General features: G+C 48.9%; 1 protein-coding gene and 1 pseudogene across 3 annotated transcripts; both read left to right on the top strand.

Annotated features, from left to right (window-relative positions):
• Nucleotides 1–5,866: 5,866 nt before the first annotated feature.
• LOC134339026 (tubulin alpha chain-like) lies at nucleotides 5,867–12,326 on the top strand. 3 transcript variants are annotated; one of them, XM_063035281.1, is made up of 5 exons: nucleotides 5,867–5,875; nucleotides 10,479–10,701; nucleotides 10,852–11,000; nucleotides 11,147–11,827; nucleotides 12,030–12,326. In XM_063035281.1, exons 2-5 carry the CDS (start codon nucleotides 10,581–10,583, stop codon nucleotides 12,324–12,326), a joined length of 1,248 nt encoding a protein of 415 aa, XP_062891351.1. In that variant the 5' UTR covers nucleotides 5,867–5,875; nucleotides 10,479–10,580. The 3 variants fall into 3 exon arrangements, with proteins under 3 accessions (XP_062891351.1, XP_062891349.1, XP_062891348.1); XM_063035279.1 differs by lacking the exon at nucleotides 5,867–5,875 and adding an exon at nucleotides 6,173–6,181; XM_063035278.1 differs by lacking the exon at nucleotides 5,867–5,875 and adding an exon at nucleotides 7,350–7,376.
• An 81-nt stretch (nucleotides 12,327–12,407) lies between these two features.
• Nucleotides 12,408–13,260, top strand: LOC134338754 (tubulin alpha chain-like; annotated as a pseudogene).
• Nucleotides 13,261–20,630: the final 7,370 nt, after the last annotated feature.

Here is a 20,630-nt window from a genome sequence, read left to right as displayed (position 1 = left end):
GGGGAGAGGGAGAGAGAGAAGGAGAGAGGTAGAAAGGGAGAGAAAATGAGAGGGGGAGAAGAGGAGGATGGAGGGGGAGAGGGAGATGGGGAGAGAGAGGGGGTGAGAGAGAGATTTTCACAGAGCACAGGGTTTGCCGGGGGTTGCTGGGTGTATCACTGCATAGATAAACAAACAAACAAACAAGGAAGCAAAGGACAACATACAAATGGTGGAAGCAGATGCGATATTTTTAATAAAAAGCCTCTACGACGCATTCAGACTGGCGGAAGAACGGGCAGGTATTGGAGGATATCTATCTATCTATCTATCTATCTGTCTGTCTATATGTCTGTCTATCTGTCTCTCTCTCTCTCTCTCTCTGTCTATCTCACCTGGTCCGCACAGCAGTGTTCCACTTCCCAAGTAGACTGAGGAAATCGAAGCTCCCACCCCCATCCCCATCTTAACTGAATTTTGCAGGCGCACCATTGAGAGAGTCCTGACAAGCTCCATCTCGATCTGGCATGGGAATAGCTGAGCATAAGACCGGATGTCCCTACTGAGGGACTGCGAGAACGGCTGAGAGGATCATAGGGGACTCCCTACCATCCGTCAGGGACATTGATCAGGAGCGCTGCGTACGCAGGGCCCTTAGTAAATTCAACTATCCCACCCATCCATCCAGCCTCCTCTTTGACTTTCTACCATCAGGCAGGAGACTCCGAAGCATCAAAACAAGAACGGTCAGGATGGGAAACAAGTTTCTTCAATCGCCATTGGGCTTTTGAGCTTCCTGCCGCATTGCATTTGAAGTGACACCGGATAATTTGTACTGTACCCGACAATATTTAATTTATGCACTTTACGTTGTTTATCTATGCTTAATTTATTTATAGATTTAATTCTTACTTTCCTAAAGTTATTGTGTGTTATATGTGTCATGTGTACTACTGTGCTTTGTACCCTGGTTCGGAGAAACTGTGTCTCATTTGACGGTATACATATAGTATTTAGTTAAATAACAATAAACTTGACTTGACGTTACTTGACTGTCTGTATGTCTGTTTATCTATTTATCTGTCTGTATATCTGTCTATCTGTCCACCTGTCTGTCTCTCTGTCTGTCTATGTATCCACACAGTACCGAACACACACTCCCAGCACAATGAACTGTTTCGTCCGTTTGTCATGTGCCGTGTCGTATGACATGAGCGGTCATAGACTTCCCATGGCCATTCTCTTGGCATTTTTTTGCTACAAAAGTGGTTTGCTATTGCTTTCTTCTGGGGAGTGTCTTTACAAGGCGGGTGATCCCACGTGGCCAAGTGGTTAAGGCATTGGACTAGCGACCTGAAGGTCGTGAGTTCGAGCCCCAGCCGAGGGAACGTGTTGTGTCCTTGAGCAAGGCACTTAATCACACATTGCTCTGCGACGACACTGGTGCCAAGCTGTATGGGTCCTAATGCCCTTCCCTTGGACAACATCGGTGTCGTGGAGAGGGGAGACTTGCAGCATGCGCAACTGCTGGTCTTCCATACAACCTTGCCCAGGCCTGCGCCCTGGAGAGTGAAGACTTTCCAGGCGCATATCCATGGTCTCGCAAGACTAACGGATGTCTTAGTAGTAGTAGATCTCAGCCATTATCAACGGTCTTCTGAGACGGTCTGCCTGGAGTTAGTGGTCGCATCACCAGGACTTGTGATATGCACCAGCTACTCATACGACCATCCGCCACCTGCTCCGATGGCTTCACATGACTCTGATCGCGGGGAGGGGGTGTTGCTCAGCCAGTTCTACAGCTTGCTCAAGAGCGACCTTCAGTCTAACGGGTGGAAGGAGCGTCGTACACCTTTGGTAGAGACGTACCGTATCTGCAGCTCACCACTCACCACCTATTTAACACGAGCCTAATCATAGGATAATAAGCAATTAACCTAGTAACCGATACGTCATTGGACAGTGAAGAGAAACCAGAGCACCTGGGAACACACGCTCATGGGAAGGACGTCCAGACTTTCTCGCAGAGGGCGTCGGAATTGACCGACGCCCCGTGGTGTAACACCGTCACGCTAACCGCTACGCTACTATGGGAACACAAAGAAAATTCCGGAGGCGCTCGGCAGATTGGGCAGCATTTGTGCAGAGCAATAAATAGTCCAGGTCTCAGGCCGAGACCATTAATCGGAATCATAAGTCCGAAACGCCAACTGTTTAGTCATATCCATATTTTGCCTGACCTGCTGATTTCCTTCAGCATTTTAAGTCTATAAGATATTGGAGCAGAATCAGGCCACCTAGTCTGCTCCGCTCATTCACTTTCCCACTCAATTCAATCTCCTGCCTTCTCCCCGTATCCCTTCATGACCTGACTAATCAATAATATATCAACCCCTGCCTTAAATATACATTAAGACTTGGCCGCGACAGCTGCCTGTGGCAAATAATTCGACAGATTTTATTTCTGTTGCTCTGGATTTCCAACATCTGTAGAATTTCTTGTGTATATAGAGGGATAAGAATCCTGTGCAGACAGAATAGGTTACTTTGGGTTGGCACATCCACTTGGGTCCAGAGAACTGTATCCGTGCCGTATGACGCTGTTACAGAAACAGGCCCTTCGGCTCAGCTGGTCCGTGCCAACCAAGCTACACCATCCGAGCCGGTCCCATTTGCCAGACTTTGGCCCCAGAAGCCCGTAGTCCTGATTCTGGGTCGTGTGTTGTCCGAAAGGGCAGGATACCGAATGGTTTGCTGTTGCTTGCCTCGCCAGAGATTCTCGTACAAGGACTCCTAGTCCCTCTGACTGCGTCTCCGCTAAAACACAACGCACCGGCCCCGCAGGACGTCAACATGTGGGAGGAAATCAGAGTAGTGGGGGTAGGCGGGGAGGTACCCACGGGATCACAGCGAGAGCCGTCTTCACCAAAGCAGGACGCATCGGCTCTGCAGGCGATGGGATGTGGACGGAAACCGGAGTAGCGAGGGGCGGGGTATCTATGGGGCCACAGAGAGAATATGCGCGCACACACATAGACACACACACACACACACACACACACACACACACACACACACACACACACACAGAGCGCCGGAGGTCGGTGCCTGAGCTCTGTTCTCCAGAGCTCCCGTACAAATGACATTTCAGGAATTTAAGTGTGGAAAAGAAACTCAAATTATATTTTTCCCAGGAAGCTTTTCAAGATTTTGGGGATCTTTTATCGGTTAAGAGCAAAATCGTGAGACGCCACATACAGTACCTCACAAGGGTGTACAAGAGTTGGGACGTTTGTTAGAGTTGTAGAAAGACCTCAGTAAGTCTCAATTTGGAATATTTTGTGCAGTTTTGGTCACCTACCCACAGGAAAGATATCAAAAAGATTGAAATAGATTTAAAGGATGTTACCTGGACTTGAGGACTGGAGTTATAGGGAGAGATTGAATAGGTTAGTACTTTATTCCCTGGAGTGTAGGAGAATGAAGGGAGATATGATAGTGGTATACAAAATTAGATTACATTATGATTAGATGAGATTAGATTACGAGGGCACGCAGTCCTCTTTTATCGTCATTTAGAATGCATGCATTAAGAAATGATACAAACAACAGGAATTCTGCAGATGCTGGAAATTCAAGCAACATACATCAAAGTTACTGGTGAACGCAGCAGGCCAGGCAGCATCTATAGGAAGAGGCTTTTTTGAAGAGCCGAAGAAATCACAGATGGGGAGCAGTGAGAGATGGTTTCACTGAACTCCCGTCGAAGAGAGGATCTAAACTTCTTCGGTGTAGGCATCACCGGAAGAGGCTTCGCAGTAGTGAATTTAAACGCAAACAACAGGAATTCTGCAGATGCTGGAAATTCAAGCAATCCGGATTCCGAAACGTCGACTGCGCCTCTTCCAAGAAATGATATCACAGAAACAGATGACAAACCGACTTAAAAACCAACAAAAGCCACATGATTATAACATATAGTTACAACAGTGCAAAGCAATACAGTAATTTGATAAGAACAGACCATGGCACGGTAGAAGTCTCAAAGACTCTCGAAAGTCCCATCATCTCACGCAGACGGTGAACCTCCAGTGCCACCAACTTGCCGATGCAGCATACTGGAAGCATCCGACCGCAGCCCGACTCCGAGTCCATCCGAAAACTCCGAGCCTCCGAGCAGCTCTCCGACACCGAGCACCATCTCTGCCGAGCGTTTCGACCCCGACCCCGGCCCCGGCAACAGGCAATATGCAAAGCCGAGGATTTAGGGCCTTCCCCTCCGGAGATTCTCGATCGCACAGTAGCAGCGGCCGCGAAGCGGGCATTTCAGAAGTTACTCCAGGTGTTCCTCCGTGCTTCTCACGGCTGTCTCCATCAAATCCGGATTGTGCACGGCCCCCTAGTTAACAAATACGATATTCATTCTGAACAGCCGCGCGCGCTGCGACGCGCCGCCATCTTCTCCTCCCTCCAGAGGGGTATAGAGCGGGTAAATGCAAACAGGCATTCTTCCCTCTGAGGTTGGGTGAGACTAGAACTAGGGCTCATAGGTTTAAGGTGAAAGGTGAGTTATTTAAGGGGAACATGAGGGGGGCCTGTTCACTCAGAGGAAGGTGAGAGTGTGGAACGAGCTGCTAATGGAAATGGTGGATACGGGTTCGATGTAAACATTCAATAATAGTTTGGCACGGACTAGACGGGCCGAAGGACCTGTCACTGTGCTATAGTGTTCTATGTCTCTATAGCCTGCTCTTTGCTAGAGGTGAACATCGCCGGCTGCCTTGCAGCCCCGTGACCGCTCCCTGTAAAGTCATCCCTCAGTGAGCCTCCGGAGACAGAACAAGGAAAGGGGGATGTTTTGGCGACTGATACCCCGTGGACAAGACGATCTGACAGGCTGCAGAAAACTCAAACAATCATTCTGATGATTAGAGAGACACAGGTTTGAAGTAACCCCGGTCGGCATCAGCAGGGACTTGAGGTTAAAGAAATGTCACCTGTCTGAATTAGAATTTGGAATGACGGCACCAGATTTCATCATCTGCAGTATCTTGTATCTCCATATGAAAGTAAGGACAAGAATTAAAATCTCAGCTGTGGAAATGGCAACGACGAACAATATGCCTGAAGAGCTTCCAGTCACCTCCTCCTCCACCTCCATTCTGTTCTCCAAACAGTCCTTTCAGGTGAGGCAACCATTCAACTGCGAGTCAGTCGGGGCCATCTACAGAACTGTGAAAAATCTTAGGCACATATACATATAGCTCGGGCAGTTTAGACTTTTGCTCAGTATTGCGTTTGTCAACGTGGAGTGGAGAGCGAGTTCGTCAATCTGGCGAGAGCAAAAGATGTTGGGACTGGCGTGGGTGCAGCACCGCAGGAGGGGAGTGGGACAGGAGGCGGAGGAGAGCCAGGGGCGGAGGGTGAGGGGCGGGAGTGAGGGGCGGGGGTGAGGGGCGGAGGCTGAGTGGTGGGGGTGGAGACACACCCAGCCCTCAAACACCAGACAAAGTCATTTAATTCCAAACAATTGGTTTATTGATCATAACAGATGGTCTCTCTGGTGCTTCCTGCTGCGTCACCCCTCTCTTCCCCTTTTCCCAACTACGATTTCTCTCCTCCTGCCCCCTTCCCACTCTCCGTTCACAATACAGCACCCTATCAGAATTAGGTTTATCATCACTCACATATGACATGAAATTTCAGTACCACACACAAAATGCTGGAGGAACTCAACAAGCGAGGCAGCATCGATGGAAAATATACTGTCGACATTTCGGGCCGAGACCCTGCGGCAGGACTGGAGAAAAAAAAGATGAGGAGTAGATTTAAAAGTTTTGGGGGGGAGGGAGAAACACAAGGTGATAGTCGAAACCGAACGGGGGAGGGGGAAGTTGCTTAGTGATAAAGATAAAGCGCTGGAGACGGGGGAGTCCAATAGGAGAGAACAGAAGACCATGGAAGAAAGAAAAGGGGGGGGGGAACCAGAGGGAGGTGGTGAGCAGGCGAGATGAGGTGAGAGAGGGAAAAGAGGATGGGGAATGGTGAAGGGGTGACATTACCGGAAGATCAGAAATCGAAGTTGGACACCCAGATGGAATATAAGCCTGATAGAGTTCTTTGAGGAGGTGCAGTGGATGTGATCTATAAGGATTTTAGTAAGGCATTTGACAAGGTTCCACGCGGTAGGGTTATTCAGAAAGTTAGAAGGCATGGGATCCAGGGAAGTTTGGCCAGGTGGATTCAGAATTGACTTGCCTGCAGAAGGCAGAGGGTGGTGGTGGAGGGAGTACATTCAGATTGGAGGATTGTGACTAGTGGTGCCCCACAAGAATCTGTTCTGGGACCTCTACTTTTCGTGATTTTTATTAACGACCTGGATGTGGGGTTAGAAGGGTGGGTTGGCAAGTTTGCAGACGACACAAAGGTTGGTGGTGTTGTACATAGTGTAGAGGATTGTCAAAGATTGCAGAGAGACATTGATAGGATGCTGGAGTGGGCTGAGAAGTGGCAGATGGAGTTCAACCCGGAGAAGTGTGAGGTGGTACACTTTGGAAGGACAAATCCAGGGCAGAGTACAAAGTAAATGGCAGGATACTTGGTAGTGTGGAGGAGCAGCGGGATCTCGGGGTACATATCCACAGATCCCTGAAAGTTGCCTCACAGGTGGATAGGGTAGTTAAGAAAGCTTGTGGGGTGTTAGCTTTCATAAGTCGAGGGATAGAGTTTAAGAGTCGCGATGTAATGACGCAGCTCTATAAAACTCTGGTTAGGCCACACTTGGAGTACTGTGTCCATTTCTAGTCACCTCACTATAGGAAGGATGTGGAAGCATTGGAAAGGATACAAAGGAGATTTACCAGGATGCTGCCTGGTTTAGAAAGTATGCATTATGATCAGAGATTAAGGGAGCTAGAGCTTTACTCTTTGGAGAGGATGAGAGGAGTCATGATAGAGGTGTACAAGATAATAAGAGGAATAGATAGAGTGGATAGCCAGCGCCTCTTCCCCAGGGCACCACTGCTCAATACAAGAGGACATGGCTCTAAGGTAAGGGGTGGGAAGTTCAAGGGGGATATTAGAGGAAGGTTTTTTACTCAGAGAGTGGTTGGTGCGTGGAATGCACTGCCTGAGTCAGTGGTGGAGGCAGATACACTAGTGAAGTTTAAGAGACTACTAGACAGGTATATGGAGGAATATAAGGTGGGGGCTTATATGGGAGGCAGGGTTTGAGGGTCGGCACAAAATTGTGGGCCGAAGGGCCTGTACTGTGCTGTACTATTCTATGTTCTATGTTCTATGTGTTTTTCCTCAAACCAGTGTGCGACCTCATCGCGACAGTAGAGGAGGCCATGGATTGACATATCGGAATGGGAATGGGAAGTGGAATTAAAATGGCTGTTCTCGCCTATCGGACTCTCCCTTCTCCAGCCCTGTGTCTCCACCAATCAACTTCCCAGCTCTTAGCTTCACTTCCCGTCTCGGTTTCACCTATCACCTTGTGTTTCTGTCTCCTCTTTCCCCACCTTTTAAATCTACTCAGCTTTTTTTTTGACTCCCGTCCTGCGAAGGGTCTCGGCCCGAAATAGCGACTATTTTTTTTTTTTGCAAAGATGTTGCCTGGCCTGCTGAGTTCCTCCAGCATTTTGTGTGTGTTGATTGGATTTCCAGCATCTGCAGATGTTCTCTTGTTTGCGTCATGAAATTTGTTTTGGTTTTTTTTGCGGCAGAAGTAAACTGCAATACATAAAATTGCTTCAGCGCTGTGCAAAAGGCGTAGGTATGGTAGCTACGTGTCTCAGGCCTTTGTGCGGTACTGTACAAAATGCTGTACAAAGTACTGCTCATAAAATGCTGGAGGAATTCAGCAGGCCAGGCAGCATCGATGGAAAAAAGTACCGTCGACATTTCGGGCCGAGACCCTGCGGCAGAACTGGAGGGAAAAAAATGATGAGGAGTAGATTTAAAAGGTGGGCGCGGGGGGGGGCGGGAGTGGATAAACACAAAGTGATAGGTGAAACCGAGCGGGGGCGGGGGTGAAGCTCCCGGAGCGGCCTCCTCTTTATCGATGAGCCCCGACGTAGAATGGAGGGACCGCTTGGTCCAGCACCTTGGCTCCGTCCCAACAAACAGGATTTGCCGGTGGTCCACTACTTCTATTCGAATCCCCATTCCTATTCCGACACGATGTTCCACGGCCTCCTCTACTGCGATGATGAGGCCGCACTCAGGTTGGAGGCGAAACATCTCATATTTCGTCAGGGTAGCCTCCAACCTGACGGCGTGACGTCGATTTCTCCAACTTCCGATAATCTCTCCTCCTTCCCCGTTCCCTTTTCGTCCGTTCCGCACTCTGACTTTCCTCAGCTGCCGATTACCTCTCCCTAGTGTCTCTCTTCTTTCTTTTCTCCTATGAACCACTCTCCTCCACTTTAGATTCCCCCTTCTTCAGTCCTTTACCGTTTCCACCGATCACCTGCCAGCCTCTCACTTCATCTCCCCTCCCCCACCAATCACCTGCCAGCCTCTCACTTCATCTCCCCTCCCCCACCAATCACGTGCCAGCCTCTCACTTCATCTCCCCTCCCCCATCAATCACCTGCCAGCCTCTCAGTTCATCTCCCCTCCCCCACCAATCACCTGTCAGCCTTTCACTTCATCTCCCCTCCCCACCAACCACCTGCCAGCCTCTCACTTCATCTCCCCTCCCCCACCAATCACCTGCCAGCCTCTCACTTCATCTCCCCTTCCCCACCAATCACCTGCCAGCCTCTCACTTCATCTCCCCTCCCCCACCAAACACCTCCCAGCCTCTCAGTTCATCTCCCCTCCCCCACCAATCACCTGCCAGCCTCTCAGTTCATCTCCCCTCCCCCACCAATCACCTGCCAGCCTCTCACTTCATCTCCCCACACCCACCAATCACCTGCCAGCCTCTCAGTTCATCTCCCCTCCCCCACTAATCACCTGCCAGCCTCTCACTTCATCTCCCCTCCCCCACCAATCACCTGTCAGGTTTTACTCCTCCCTCTTCCCTCCAGATTTTTATTCTGGCTCCCGCCCCGTCCTTTCCAGTCCTGATGAAGGGGTGCCAGCCCAAACCGTCGTCTGTTTATTCTTCCCCACTGATGCTACCTGACCTGCTGGGATCCTCCAACATTTTGTGCGTGGTGCTCCGGATTTCCAGTATCTGCAGAATCTCTTGTGTTCATGATTTAAAGAGGAACCAAGGGGAAGATTCTTCTCACAGGGGGCAGGGAGTATATGGCGTGAGCTGCCGGAGGAAGTGGTAAAAATTCGGAAGTAATCGTGGCTGGAATCTGGTTAAGGATTGGAATTCTGGCTGCGTAAGTAGCGAGGGGGGAAAAAAGGAAGCAGTATTTGGAAGGAATGCCGAGAATTAGCGAATAGGTTCCTTAGTAGGTGACCAGCAGCGGTGACTCCGGAGGATAAATAGTGCGGACGAGCCTGAGGCGTTGATTCAGACAAATCGCCAATCCGAGCTCATTAAGAGAGGGGAACGTCTGACGGCAGGTAACGGCTTTTGGAGGTTTTTAAAGTAAAGGATTGTGTGATTAAAAGATTCTGAGATTAAATAATCAATTAGCTCGAAACTACATGGCTGTATTTGATCTGCTTGAATTGATGGGGATTAATAAATATGATGTTGTGCAATAACATTACCTGATGTGTTTGATCGGGTTTTGCATTTAATTGACAACAGTTTGATTACGGTTGATTTAATTTGGGACTATTTTTCCAGGGACACTGAGATAGCGGAGGGGCTGGAATCTGAGAGAGGTCAGACAGGTTAATTGATCTGCGTTTCCCGCAGCGGACCAATCAGCAGCAAGCACTATCGAATCTTGTGTGTTGTGCTTCCCACGGCAACCGGGGACCTTTGTCCTCTCTGTCCAATCAGAGTTCGATCCATCCCCAACATTCTATTCCCGGGGACTATAAAGGGGCTGATTGGCGCCGCGCGTCGCCAGCGCGGGAACTGATCCAGGAGTGGAAAATGGTGAGCGCTTGGAAGAAGTGTCGGGAGCGGGAGCCGGAACCGGGCAGTGAATGTCTGCGGGGACGAGAAGGCGGAGTGAACCCCGGGGAAGGGAAAGGTGCTGCATGTCCGCAAACTCCGGGAGATCCAAAGTAACCCGACGACGGGAGGGGAGGGTGCGCTGAGAAAATGCGCAGAAAAAGTGGTGTGTGATTCCCAAGGGCGTGAGGGCTCCGGTCGGCGAATAGAAAGTAGAATGTAGGAAATTGCAGAGGTTAGTAGAGTGAACCTGAATCGTTTCATCTTTGGACGATCCACTGAGCTAATCCCGGTTGGATGGAGTTTAGTTTGCAAATGGAGCGAGGGCGCTCTGGACTAGGGCATCGGGAGATACATAGGAATTGTTATGCAAAGCTCGGAGCAAATTGATCGGGAGCGCACTTCTGGAAAACAATTCCCTTGTGTCTTAATACCCAACCGTATGTTACCTTCCCTGCAGCGCGAGTGTATCTCAGTCCACATCGGCCAGGCCGGGTGCCAGATCGGCAACGCTTGCTGGGAGCTGTACTGTCTGGAGCATGGCATCCAGCCCGATGGCCAGATGCCGAGTGACAAGACCATCGGAGGGGGCGACGATTCCTTCAACACCTTCTTCAGCGAGACAGGGGCGGGCAAGCACGTTCCCCGGGCCGTCTTCATCGACCTGGAGCCCACCGTGGTCGGTAAGGGGAGCAATAGTGCTGACATATAGAAACCTCAACGCGGTCTCCTCCCCTCTCCGTAAGACGCCCTGCGGATTGCAAAATAAACAAACAAACAAATAAATAAAGCGTGCTAATCCTCCCGTACTGAAATGTTTTCGACCCACACAGATGAGGTCCGGACCGGCACCTACCGGCAGCTCTTCCACCCCGAGCAGCTCATCACGGGCAAGGAGGACGCGGCCAATAACTACGCGCGGGGCCACTGTTCCATCGGCAAGGAAATCGTGGACCTGGTCCTGGACCGCATCCGGAAGCTGGTAGGTTGTGGGCAGGTGCACGTCAGCGAATTGTAAACGTTTCCCATTGGCCAGTGTTGATCCCAATCCACACCTGTCCCACTAACTTCTCCCATTCCGAACAGAGAACGGCACAGTACCTCATGCTCACACCTCTTTCCCCGCAGGCGGACCAGTGCACGGGGCTGCAGGGGTTCCTCATCTTCCACAGCTTCGGGGGCGGCACCGGCTCGGGCTTCACCTCCCTCCTCATGGAGAGACTCTCCGTCGATTACGGCAAGAAATCCAAGCTCGAGTTCGCCGTCTACCCGGCGCCCCAGATCTCCACCGCCGTGGTCGAGCCCTACAACTCGGTGCTGGTCACCCACTGCACCCTCGAGCACTCGGACTGCGCCTTCATGGTGGACAACGAGGCCATCTACGACGTGTGCCGCCGGAACCTGGACATCGAGCGCCCCACTTACACCAACCTCAACCGTCTCATTGCGCAGTTGGTGTCGTCCATCACGGCGTCGCTGCGTTTCGACGGCGCCCTCAACGTGGACCTGACCGAGTTCCAGACGAACCTGGTGCCCTACCCCCGCATCCACTTCCCGCTGGCCACCTACGCGCCCCTCATCTCGGCCGAGAAGGCTTACCACGAGCAGCTGTCCGTGTCCGAGATCACCAACGCCTGCTTCGAGCCGGCCAACCAGATGGTGAAGTGCGACCCCCGCCAGGGCAAGTACATGGCGTGCTGCATGCTGTACCGCGGAGACGTGGTGCCCAAGGACGTGAACGCCGCCATCGCAACCATTAAGACCAAGCGCTCAATCCAGTTCGTGGACTGGTGTCCGACCGGCTTCAAGGTGAGAACTATTCGCACCTGAATGCATTGCCCGCACGCAATTTTCTTCTGTCTGCCCTTGCAGTTTTCAACCGTCCCAGGGATAGTCGGCTAGTTGTGTTCGCTTCACGAATAGGCAGGCACCAGCTGAGCAGTGGGATATTATAAAGTGGAATGAGTTGGTTGGAATGAGGTTATAATTGATGCAACTTTATCTCCCACAGGTGGGCATCAACTACCAGCCCCCGACTGTGGTGCCCGGCGGCGACCTGGCCAAGGTGCAGCGCGCCGTCTGCATGCTGAGCAACACCACCGCCATCTCCATGGCCTGGACCCGGCTGAACCTTAAGTTCGACAAGATGTACGCCAAGCGGGCCTTCGTCCACTGGTACGTGGGCGAGGGGCTGGAGGAGGGAGAGTTCCAAGACGCGAGGGAGGACATGGCCTCGCTGGAGAAAGATTATCAAGAGGTGGCGGTGGATTCCGCCGAGCTGGACAGAAGAGGGGAAGAGGAAGAATGAGATTTTGTAATTTAGATATCGATGGTTCAATTATATTCAATGTATCGTTATATAGAGTATCATATTTAAAATAATAAAAGTATGTCAGTAACGTCCTGATTTTTTATTTGTTGTGTCACCACAAGTTTGGGGAAACGGGAGGAAAGGTGGTGAAATGATTAAAGGCAAATAACAGGAGAAGACGGGAGCTGGGGAGAATGGTCTAGGTGCGGCCATTAGTGGCGCAAGATCGCGTCAGATGCACAGTGGCCACTTTATTAGATACACTTGCTCGTCATTGCAAATATCCAATCAGCCAATCGCGAGGCAGGAATGCAATGCATAACAGCATGGAGGCATTAGACTTTTTTTTTGGCAGCGACCAATCGGAGATCGGCAGCTCACTCAGGTTTGCCGATGGAGTGGAAAGTTCATGGACTCGTGTCCGACCGGCCTCAAGGGGAGACCCATCCGCACCTGAACGCATACCCCGCACACAATATTCTTCTGTCCGTACAGTTTTAAACTGACTTCGGGATAGTCGGCGAATTATGTTCATTTCACGAATGGAAAGTCGCTAACTGAGCAATAGGATATTATGCGGTGAAATGAGTTGGTTGGAATGCGGTTAGAAGTGATACAAATTTGTCTCCCACAGTTGGGCATCAACTATGAGCCCCCCTATCGTGCTGCCCGGCGGCGACCTGGTCAAGGTGCAGCGCACCGCCTGCATGCTGAGCAGCACCACCGCCATCTCCATGGCCTGGACCCGGGTGCAGCTCAAGTTCGACAAGATGTACGCGAAGCGGGCTTTCGTCCACTGGAACATCGCAAAAGGCTGGAGGAGGGGGAACTCCAGGACGCGCGGGAGGACATGGCCTCGCTGGAGAAGGATTACCAAGAGCTGGCGGTGGACTCCGCCGAACTCGACAAGAAAGGGGAAGAGAAAGAATAAGATTTACTAATTTAGAAGCTATCTACTCACTTACTTACTTACTTACTTACTTATTTGTTTGTTTGTTTATTTATTTAATATACCTAAGATAATTAATAAAGACGCTTAAGTGAAGATTTGTTGCGTTGATCTGTCTATAGGTGGGCCACGCACACCTCCGGCTGGGCATAGTTTAATTTTCATTGCAGTAAGATTAGCGATGTAGTGGACATCCAGGAAGACTATCAAAGCTTGCAGTAGGCACGAGGTGAACTGTCGGGCACTGAGGGGTACGATAGAAAAGAGAGTTCTGGGAATACAGATACATAAAGTCTTGAAAGTGGCGTCACCGGTAATAAGAATGCTTTTGGCACCCTGGTCTGCATAAATCGATGTACTGAGTACAGGAGATGGGATGTCACGTTGAAATTGTATTACACATTGGTGAGGCCTAATTTGGAGAATTGTGTGCAGTTTTGGTCACCTACCTCCAGGAATGATAAAGTAAGATTGAAAAAGTGCAGAGAAAATTTACAAGGATGTTGTTACGACTTGAGGACCTGGTTATTTGGAAATACTAATGTATTAGGTCTTTACTCCCTGGAGCATAAGAAAATAAGGGAGATTTGATAGAGTTATACAAAATTATGAGGGGTATCGATGGGGTAACTGCAAGCAGGATTTTTCCTTTGAGGGCTGAGTGAGAGTGGAACTAGAGGCCAAGCGTTAAGAGTGAAAAGCGTAGCGTTTAAGGGGAACATGAGAGGGAACTGCTCACTCAGAGGGTGGAACGAGCTGGCTGCGGAAGTGGTGGATCCGGGTTGATTGGAACACTTAAGCGAAACTTTGGATAAATACATGGGTGGGAGGGCAATAGAGTGCTATGGCCTAAATGCAGCCTGACGGGACCAGGCATAATACTAGATCGGCACGGACTAGATGGGCCGTAGGGTACGTTTCTGTGCTGTAGTATTCTATGATTCCATAATAAGGTGGTGGGGGGCGGAGAGGAGCGGGCGATACGATTCAAAGGTTTCAAAGGTACATTTAATATCAGGGAAGTGTATATAATATTCATCCTGAAACGCTTTTTCTTCGCAAACATCCACGAAAACAGAGCAGTGCCCCAAAGAATGAATGACAGTTATATGCTAGAACCCCAAAGCCCACCCCCCAGCCCCGCCTCCCACGCGTAAGCAACGCAGCGATCCGCCCTCCCCCACCAGCAAAAAAGCATCGGTGCCCCCCACCAAGCACTCAAGCGTGCACCAAAGCATCAGTAAAGACACAGACTTGGAGTACCCCATTGACTACTCATTCACCCGGTAATTCGACAGGTTATCTCTCTCTCCCTAATAAGGGAAAAAGAGGTGTCTCCCTTTCACAGCGAGAGGAGAGACACAACAAACAGCTCGTTGATTTACGATGTTAAAAGTCAGTTGCGTCGCTTCTCCGGGTCTCTGGGCACACAGCCAGCATCCATCTTGCTGCTTTCTATCTTCCATTTCCCTCGACACACCGATTCCCTGCAGAGACACCGGCCACGAGTCCGCCCGCCTCCAGAGCCACAAAATCCTGGAACTCCGAAGGCGTGGTAATCTTCTAGGCCGCACCCTTGGTATACGATTGCAGAATGATTCAGTACTGACTGAGAAGTACGAAGGTCCTCTACGTCTCACGATTCCATCATGTCATATCTTTTCTTGTGTGGCGCGTGGCCAAGTGGTTAAGGCGTCGGTCTAGTGATCTGAAGGTCGCTAGTCAGAGCCTCAGCTGAGGCAGCGAGTTGTGTCCTCGAGCAAGGCACTTAACCACACATTGCTCTGCGAGGACACCAGTGCCAAGCTGTATGGGCCCTAGTGCCCTTCCCTTGGACAACATCGGTGGCGTGGAGAGGGGAGACTTGCAGCATGGGCAACTCCTGGTCTTCCGTACAACCTTGCCCAGGCCTGCGCCCTGGAAACCTTCCAAGGTGCAAATCCGTGCTCTCACGAGACTAATGGATGCTTATTATATCTTTTCCTCCCCGACATCCCATTCAAAGTCACCTGTCCCGGCTTTCCGCTGGGACCATGTCATCCTTGGTTTCCTGGTTCGGTCATTCTTTCCCCTCCCGGCTCCGTTCCCTAGCATTCTTCTACGTTCCCACTGCTTACGAAGTGTCCGTACACGTTCAGACATCAGCAATTAAATATTTTTACTAGTTATATTAGGATCGGGACACGGTGGACAACATTCCTTCTAATTTTTGTCCTACACAGCGGCGCGGACTAACGATTGCTTTGAGGAGGAATTTTTTAAATGCCTTTTAGTTAGCTGCGCGGCACTTTAGATGATTTCTTTTGTAGAAGGCGTCGGCGTTCAGCGGGCTGGCGGTTTATCAACGAGCTGCCAACTTCCACTCTGCGTTTATTGTTACAATTTGTAACCGTGCTGTATCTTGAAACACTGACAATGTAAATATGTCAATGCTCTAAAATGTTTCAATATATACGGTATGGCTTAATTTAAAAGCAAAATCGCATATCTACATGCAACAAGTGACTTCGATAGTCCATAACATTCGTAGGCCATTGACAAACCAGGGTGTAGCATTACTCAGCTGCCCTTGGGAAGCAGCTGTTTTTTAGTCTTAATGTCTCGGCTAAGATCCCTCTGCATCTCCTACTAGATGGCAGAAGATTGAAAAGACAGTCTCCGGAAGGGATGGAACTTGAGAATGACTTTAAACATTGAGAGTTGTAGATTGTCTCCAGGTCCAGTAATTGAGTCCCAGTGGTGTGCTGAGCCATCCTAATGACCACTTGGAGAGCTAGAGTACTACACTGGCATTCTGTATGTCAGTGTGTTCTCTATCGCACATCGATAAAAATTGATCAGCAATACTAGGGGTAGATTAGCTCTCCTTGAGCACCTCCGCTTGGAAAGTCACTGTTGTGCCTTCCCACAGTGGAGGTTGTGTTGATGAGCCAACTGAGTCTCTTGGAGATGTTCATCCCCAAAACCATAAGCTGGAGACCCTTTCTACCATCTCACCGTTTATGAATTGTGGGGCTTGTAACAGACATTACTTGACACTTGCCTGAATGCATTTGTGTGCATTGAGGTATGGGCTGCTTCAGTTTTTCAGGAGCGTCAAATTGCCTTGCTGAGTCAATTACCATTTCTTTTGTCTTTTGTTTTCTTGATGTTGAGTGATTGCTGTACACCTATCAGATTTTGTGGCATGGGTGAGCAGAGTGTGGAGAAGTGAGTTTACTCCACACCTTTGTGGGGCACTAGTGTCCACGATTAAGGGGATTGACGTGCACTCGCCTACTTTCACGTCTGGATACTGTTAGTGAGGACGTTCAAGATCCAATTACAGGTTGATGTGCAGAGACCTAGACTGTGGCGATTGACAGTCAGCTTATATGGTGGTTATATGGTGTTCAAAGCCGAGCTGTAATCAATAAAAAAACACATCCTTTACGTGCTCCAATACAACATGAAGGGCGATAAAATGTCGTCTTCAGTTGATCTTTTTGCCTTGTAAGCAAACTGGTGCTGGTCCAAGGTAGCCGGGATTACATTCTTGATGTGGGACATGACCAATCTTCCCAAACACTTGCAACTTTAGGAGTGAGCGCCACCGGTTTGTATCAAAAAGGCAGCCCATACTATCGCAGTGGCTTACACTGCCTTACAGCTCTCCAGTCCAACCAAACTTTGTCTCATTAACACATAATTAATTACAGGACATTTAACAATTATATTAAAATAGATTTAAAAATTCAGTAGCATCATTTCAGAATTATATTTGCGTTATATAAAAGAATATTGCGGCTGCAGTGTGTGCGTGGGAGCATTACAGTTACGGCACGGCCACGCACCCGCGCAGCTTAGAGGGAACAGTCATGTTGGGCAATTACAATGTGGGAGTGACGAACGCGCACGTAGAGACGAAAACGTATGCACACTGGAAAGCCCGCGCCCAAGAGAGAGAACTCGTGGGAGTCGATTAACCGCGTGATCGATCTGCCGTGTTGGTTTCAATGAGATCCCCCATCATTCTTCTGAATTCCAGTGCGTACATGCCCAGAGCCATCAAACGCTGATCATACGTTAAGCCTTTCATTCCCGGCATCAGTCCCGAAAACCTTCTCTGGACCCTCTTCAATGTCAGCACATCCTTTTATAATAAAGAGTTCTCCGAAAAGTCCTTAATTCGCTGAACATTCATGTGCCTCTCTAAGAGCATCTTAAACACCTCTATCCTATCTGCCTCCATACCACACCTGGCAACATATCCAGGTACACACAACTCTCTATAAAAAAAATTTAAAAAAACATGTCCCGGACATGTTTAAACTTCCTTCCTTTAACCTTAGTATTTGACCCCTCAACCCTAGAGAAAAAAGATACAGGCTGTATAATTAATGATATTTCTCATAATTTCATAAACGCTCTTCTGTCTAAAATGCGCAGTTGCCCGACCGCGCAGTTACTGAAGTGCTCCCGCGCCCATATCCTCTGTTGCCACATAGCAGTAATAAAGGAGGACGAGAAAAGAAGTTTACGAAACATGAAAGATTTTCTGTGTTGTACCGTACTTCAATTAATAAATAAAATCAATAATATGTAATTTTACAATTTTCATTTTAACTATAAATAGTATGCGTACTACAAAAACATTTAAAGTCCCGAGAAGTTTTCAAGCCATGTAAAAGATCCCTTCTCAGAGCAATGGTTGGTCCGCGCAGCTGTAATATATATAAAATATAGAGAAAATGTTGCATAAACTTCTATCAGAACAACCTTCGGCCCCCATGCTCCAGAGAAAACAGCTCAAGTTTGTCCAACTTCTCCCTTCCCTCTAATCCAGGCAGCATCCTGGTGAACCCCATCTGTACTTTCCCCAAAGCCTCTAATACCAAAAATGCCCACCGTACTCCAAGAGTGACCTCAAAGTTTTATTCAGCTATGATATAAACCGTGATTGACGAACTAATTTCCTCGATGAATAAAGGCCTTCTTTGACCTTTCTTCATCCTTTGTAGCCTACAGAGGCTCTTCGGCCCGTCTGGCCAGTGTCGTACTCTGACTAGTCCCATCGACCCGCAACTGAACCATAGCTCTCCATATCCCTCCCATCCATGTAGTCATTGGAAATGCTCTGACATGGTTGCAATCGAACCCGCATTCACCACTACCTCTGTGTCCCCACTCCCGCCACTTCCCAAGTTGGAGCAACGACAGACTCTCATGTTGAGCCGAAAGGGTCTGTTGTCTTGCTGTATCTCTAGCTATAAATAATTTATAGATCTTACGCTCAGCAGCAGACCTCGGAGTTAGAATTGGTCCCGAGTTCTAACTTGGAGGTCTTTAAAGGACTAGACACTAGACATTCTGTTAGGTACAGGCTTTAGACTACCGACCATTGTGGTGTTCAGTGCAGCAATGAACGACCTCCATCTCTGGCTTCCTTCATCATGTCAGTATCCTCCTCCTCCCAGATTCTTTCTGATACCATCAAAATTGCCCTTTTTCCAATTTAGAGTCTCAACCCACGGACCATACCTATCTTCGTTGCATATTTACTTTGAAACTGATGGCATTAAGAGGACTACGTGCAAAGTGTTCCCGTACACAAATTTCTGGCCCCTTTCTCAATCGCTAATAGCAGATCAAGTATCACACACTCTCTCGTTGGGATTTCTACGTATTGAGGAAACGTTCCTGAGCATATTTCACAAGCTCTTTCCCATCTAGTCCTTTTCCAGTACGGAATTCCCAGTCAATATGTGGAAAGTTAAAATCGCCTACTACAGCAACCTTATGTTTCTTGCAACTGCCTGCGACCTTTCCATGAATTTGTTCCTCTAAATCCCTAGGACTGTTGGGTGGTCTCTAATTTAGCTCCATTAATGTGGTCATACCTTTCGTGTTCCTCAGTTCAACAGATAACGCTCCAGTAGACGAGTTCGCCGATCTGTCTTTTCTGAGCACTGCCGTGATATTTTCCCTGACTAGTAACGCCGCTCCTTCTCATTTAATCCCTCCCGCCCCGTCGCGTCCAAAACAACGGAACCCCGAAATATCGAGCAGGCAGACTTGCCCATCCAGCCAAGGCGCACCATGGATACAATACCACAAAACCAAGGTGAAGTAGTACACAATAGACAATAGACAATAGCTGCAGGAGTAGGCCATTCGGCCCTCCGAGCCAGCACCACCATTCACTGTGATCATGGCTGATCATCCACAATCAGTACCCTGTTCCTGCCTTCTCCCCATATCCCTTCACTCCGCTATCATTAAGAGCTCTATCTAACTCTTTCTTGAAAGAATCCGGAGAATTGGCCTCCACTGCCTTCTGAGGCAGAGCATTCCACAGAACCACAACCCTCTATGTGAAAATGTTTTTCCTCAACTCCGTTCTAAATTGTCTACCCCTTATTCTTAAACTGTGGCCCCTGGTTCTGGACTCCCCCAACATCGGGAGCATGTTCCCTGCCTCTAGCGTGTCCAATCCCTTAATAATCTTATATATAGTAAATTGGATTAGGCATTGGCTTTGTGGGAGAAGCCAGCCAGTGGCCGTAAGCGGCTGCCTTTCTGACTGGAGGCCTGTTACTAGGTGGAGTGCCGCAGGGACCGGTGCTCTGTCCATTGTTGCTTGTCATCTTTATCAACCATCTGGATGATAATGTGCTTAACTTGAATAGGAAATTTGGGGATGACACCAAGATTTGGAGTGTAGTGGACAGCGCGGAGGGCTATCATGGCTTGCAGAGGGATCTGGATCAGCTAGAACAATGGACTGAAAATGGCAAATGGAATAAAATACCGACAAGTGCGAGGTGTGGTACTTGGCAGGACCAACCAGGGTAGGTCTTACACAGTGAACGGTCGGGCACTGAGGAGTGCGGCAGAACAAAGGGATCTGGGAATTCAGGCCCACAATTCGTTGAGAGTGGCATCACATGTAGCTAGTGTTATAAAGAAAGTTTCTGGCACATTGGCCTTGATAAATCAAAGTACTGAGTACAGGAGATGGGATGTTATGTTGAAGTTATGTAAGACAATGACGAAGCCTAATCTGGAGTATTGTGTTACAGTTTTGGTCACCTACCTACAGGAAAGATGTAAATAAAGTTGAAAGAATGCAGAGAAAATTTACAAAAATGTTGCCGAGTTTGGAGGACCTGAATTATAAGGAAAGGTTGAATAGGTTAGGACTTCATTCTTTGTAACGTAGAAGATCGGGAGGAGATTTGATAGAGATGTAGAAGTGTATGAGAGATATAGAAAGAGTAAGTGCAACCAGACTTTTTTTTTTCACTGAGGTTGGGTGGGACTACAACTAGAGGTGACGGGTTTAGGTTGAAAGGTGAAAAGTTTAAGTTGAT

Source organism: Mobula hypostoma, chromosome 28 (assembly GCF_963921235.1).
Source record: "Mobula hypostoma chromosome 28, sMobHyp1.1, whole genome shotgun sequence".
In the NCBI taxonomy this organism is placed as follows: Eukaryota; Metazoa; Chordata; class Chondrichthyes; order Myliobatiformes; family Myliobatidae; genus Mobula; species Mobula hypostoma.
This window is presented reverse-complemented; position numbering and strand designations above follow the sequence as displayed.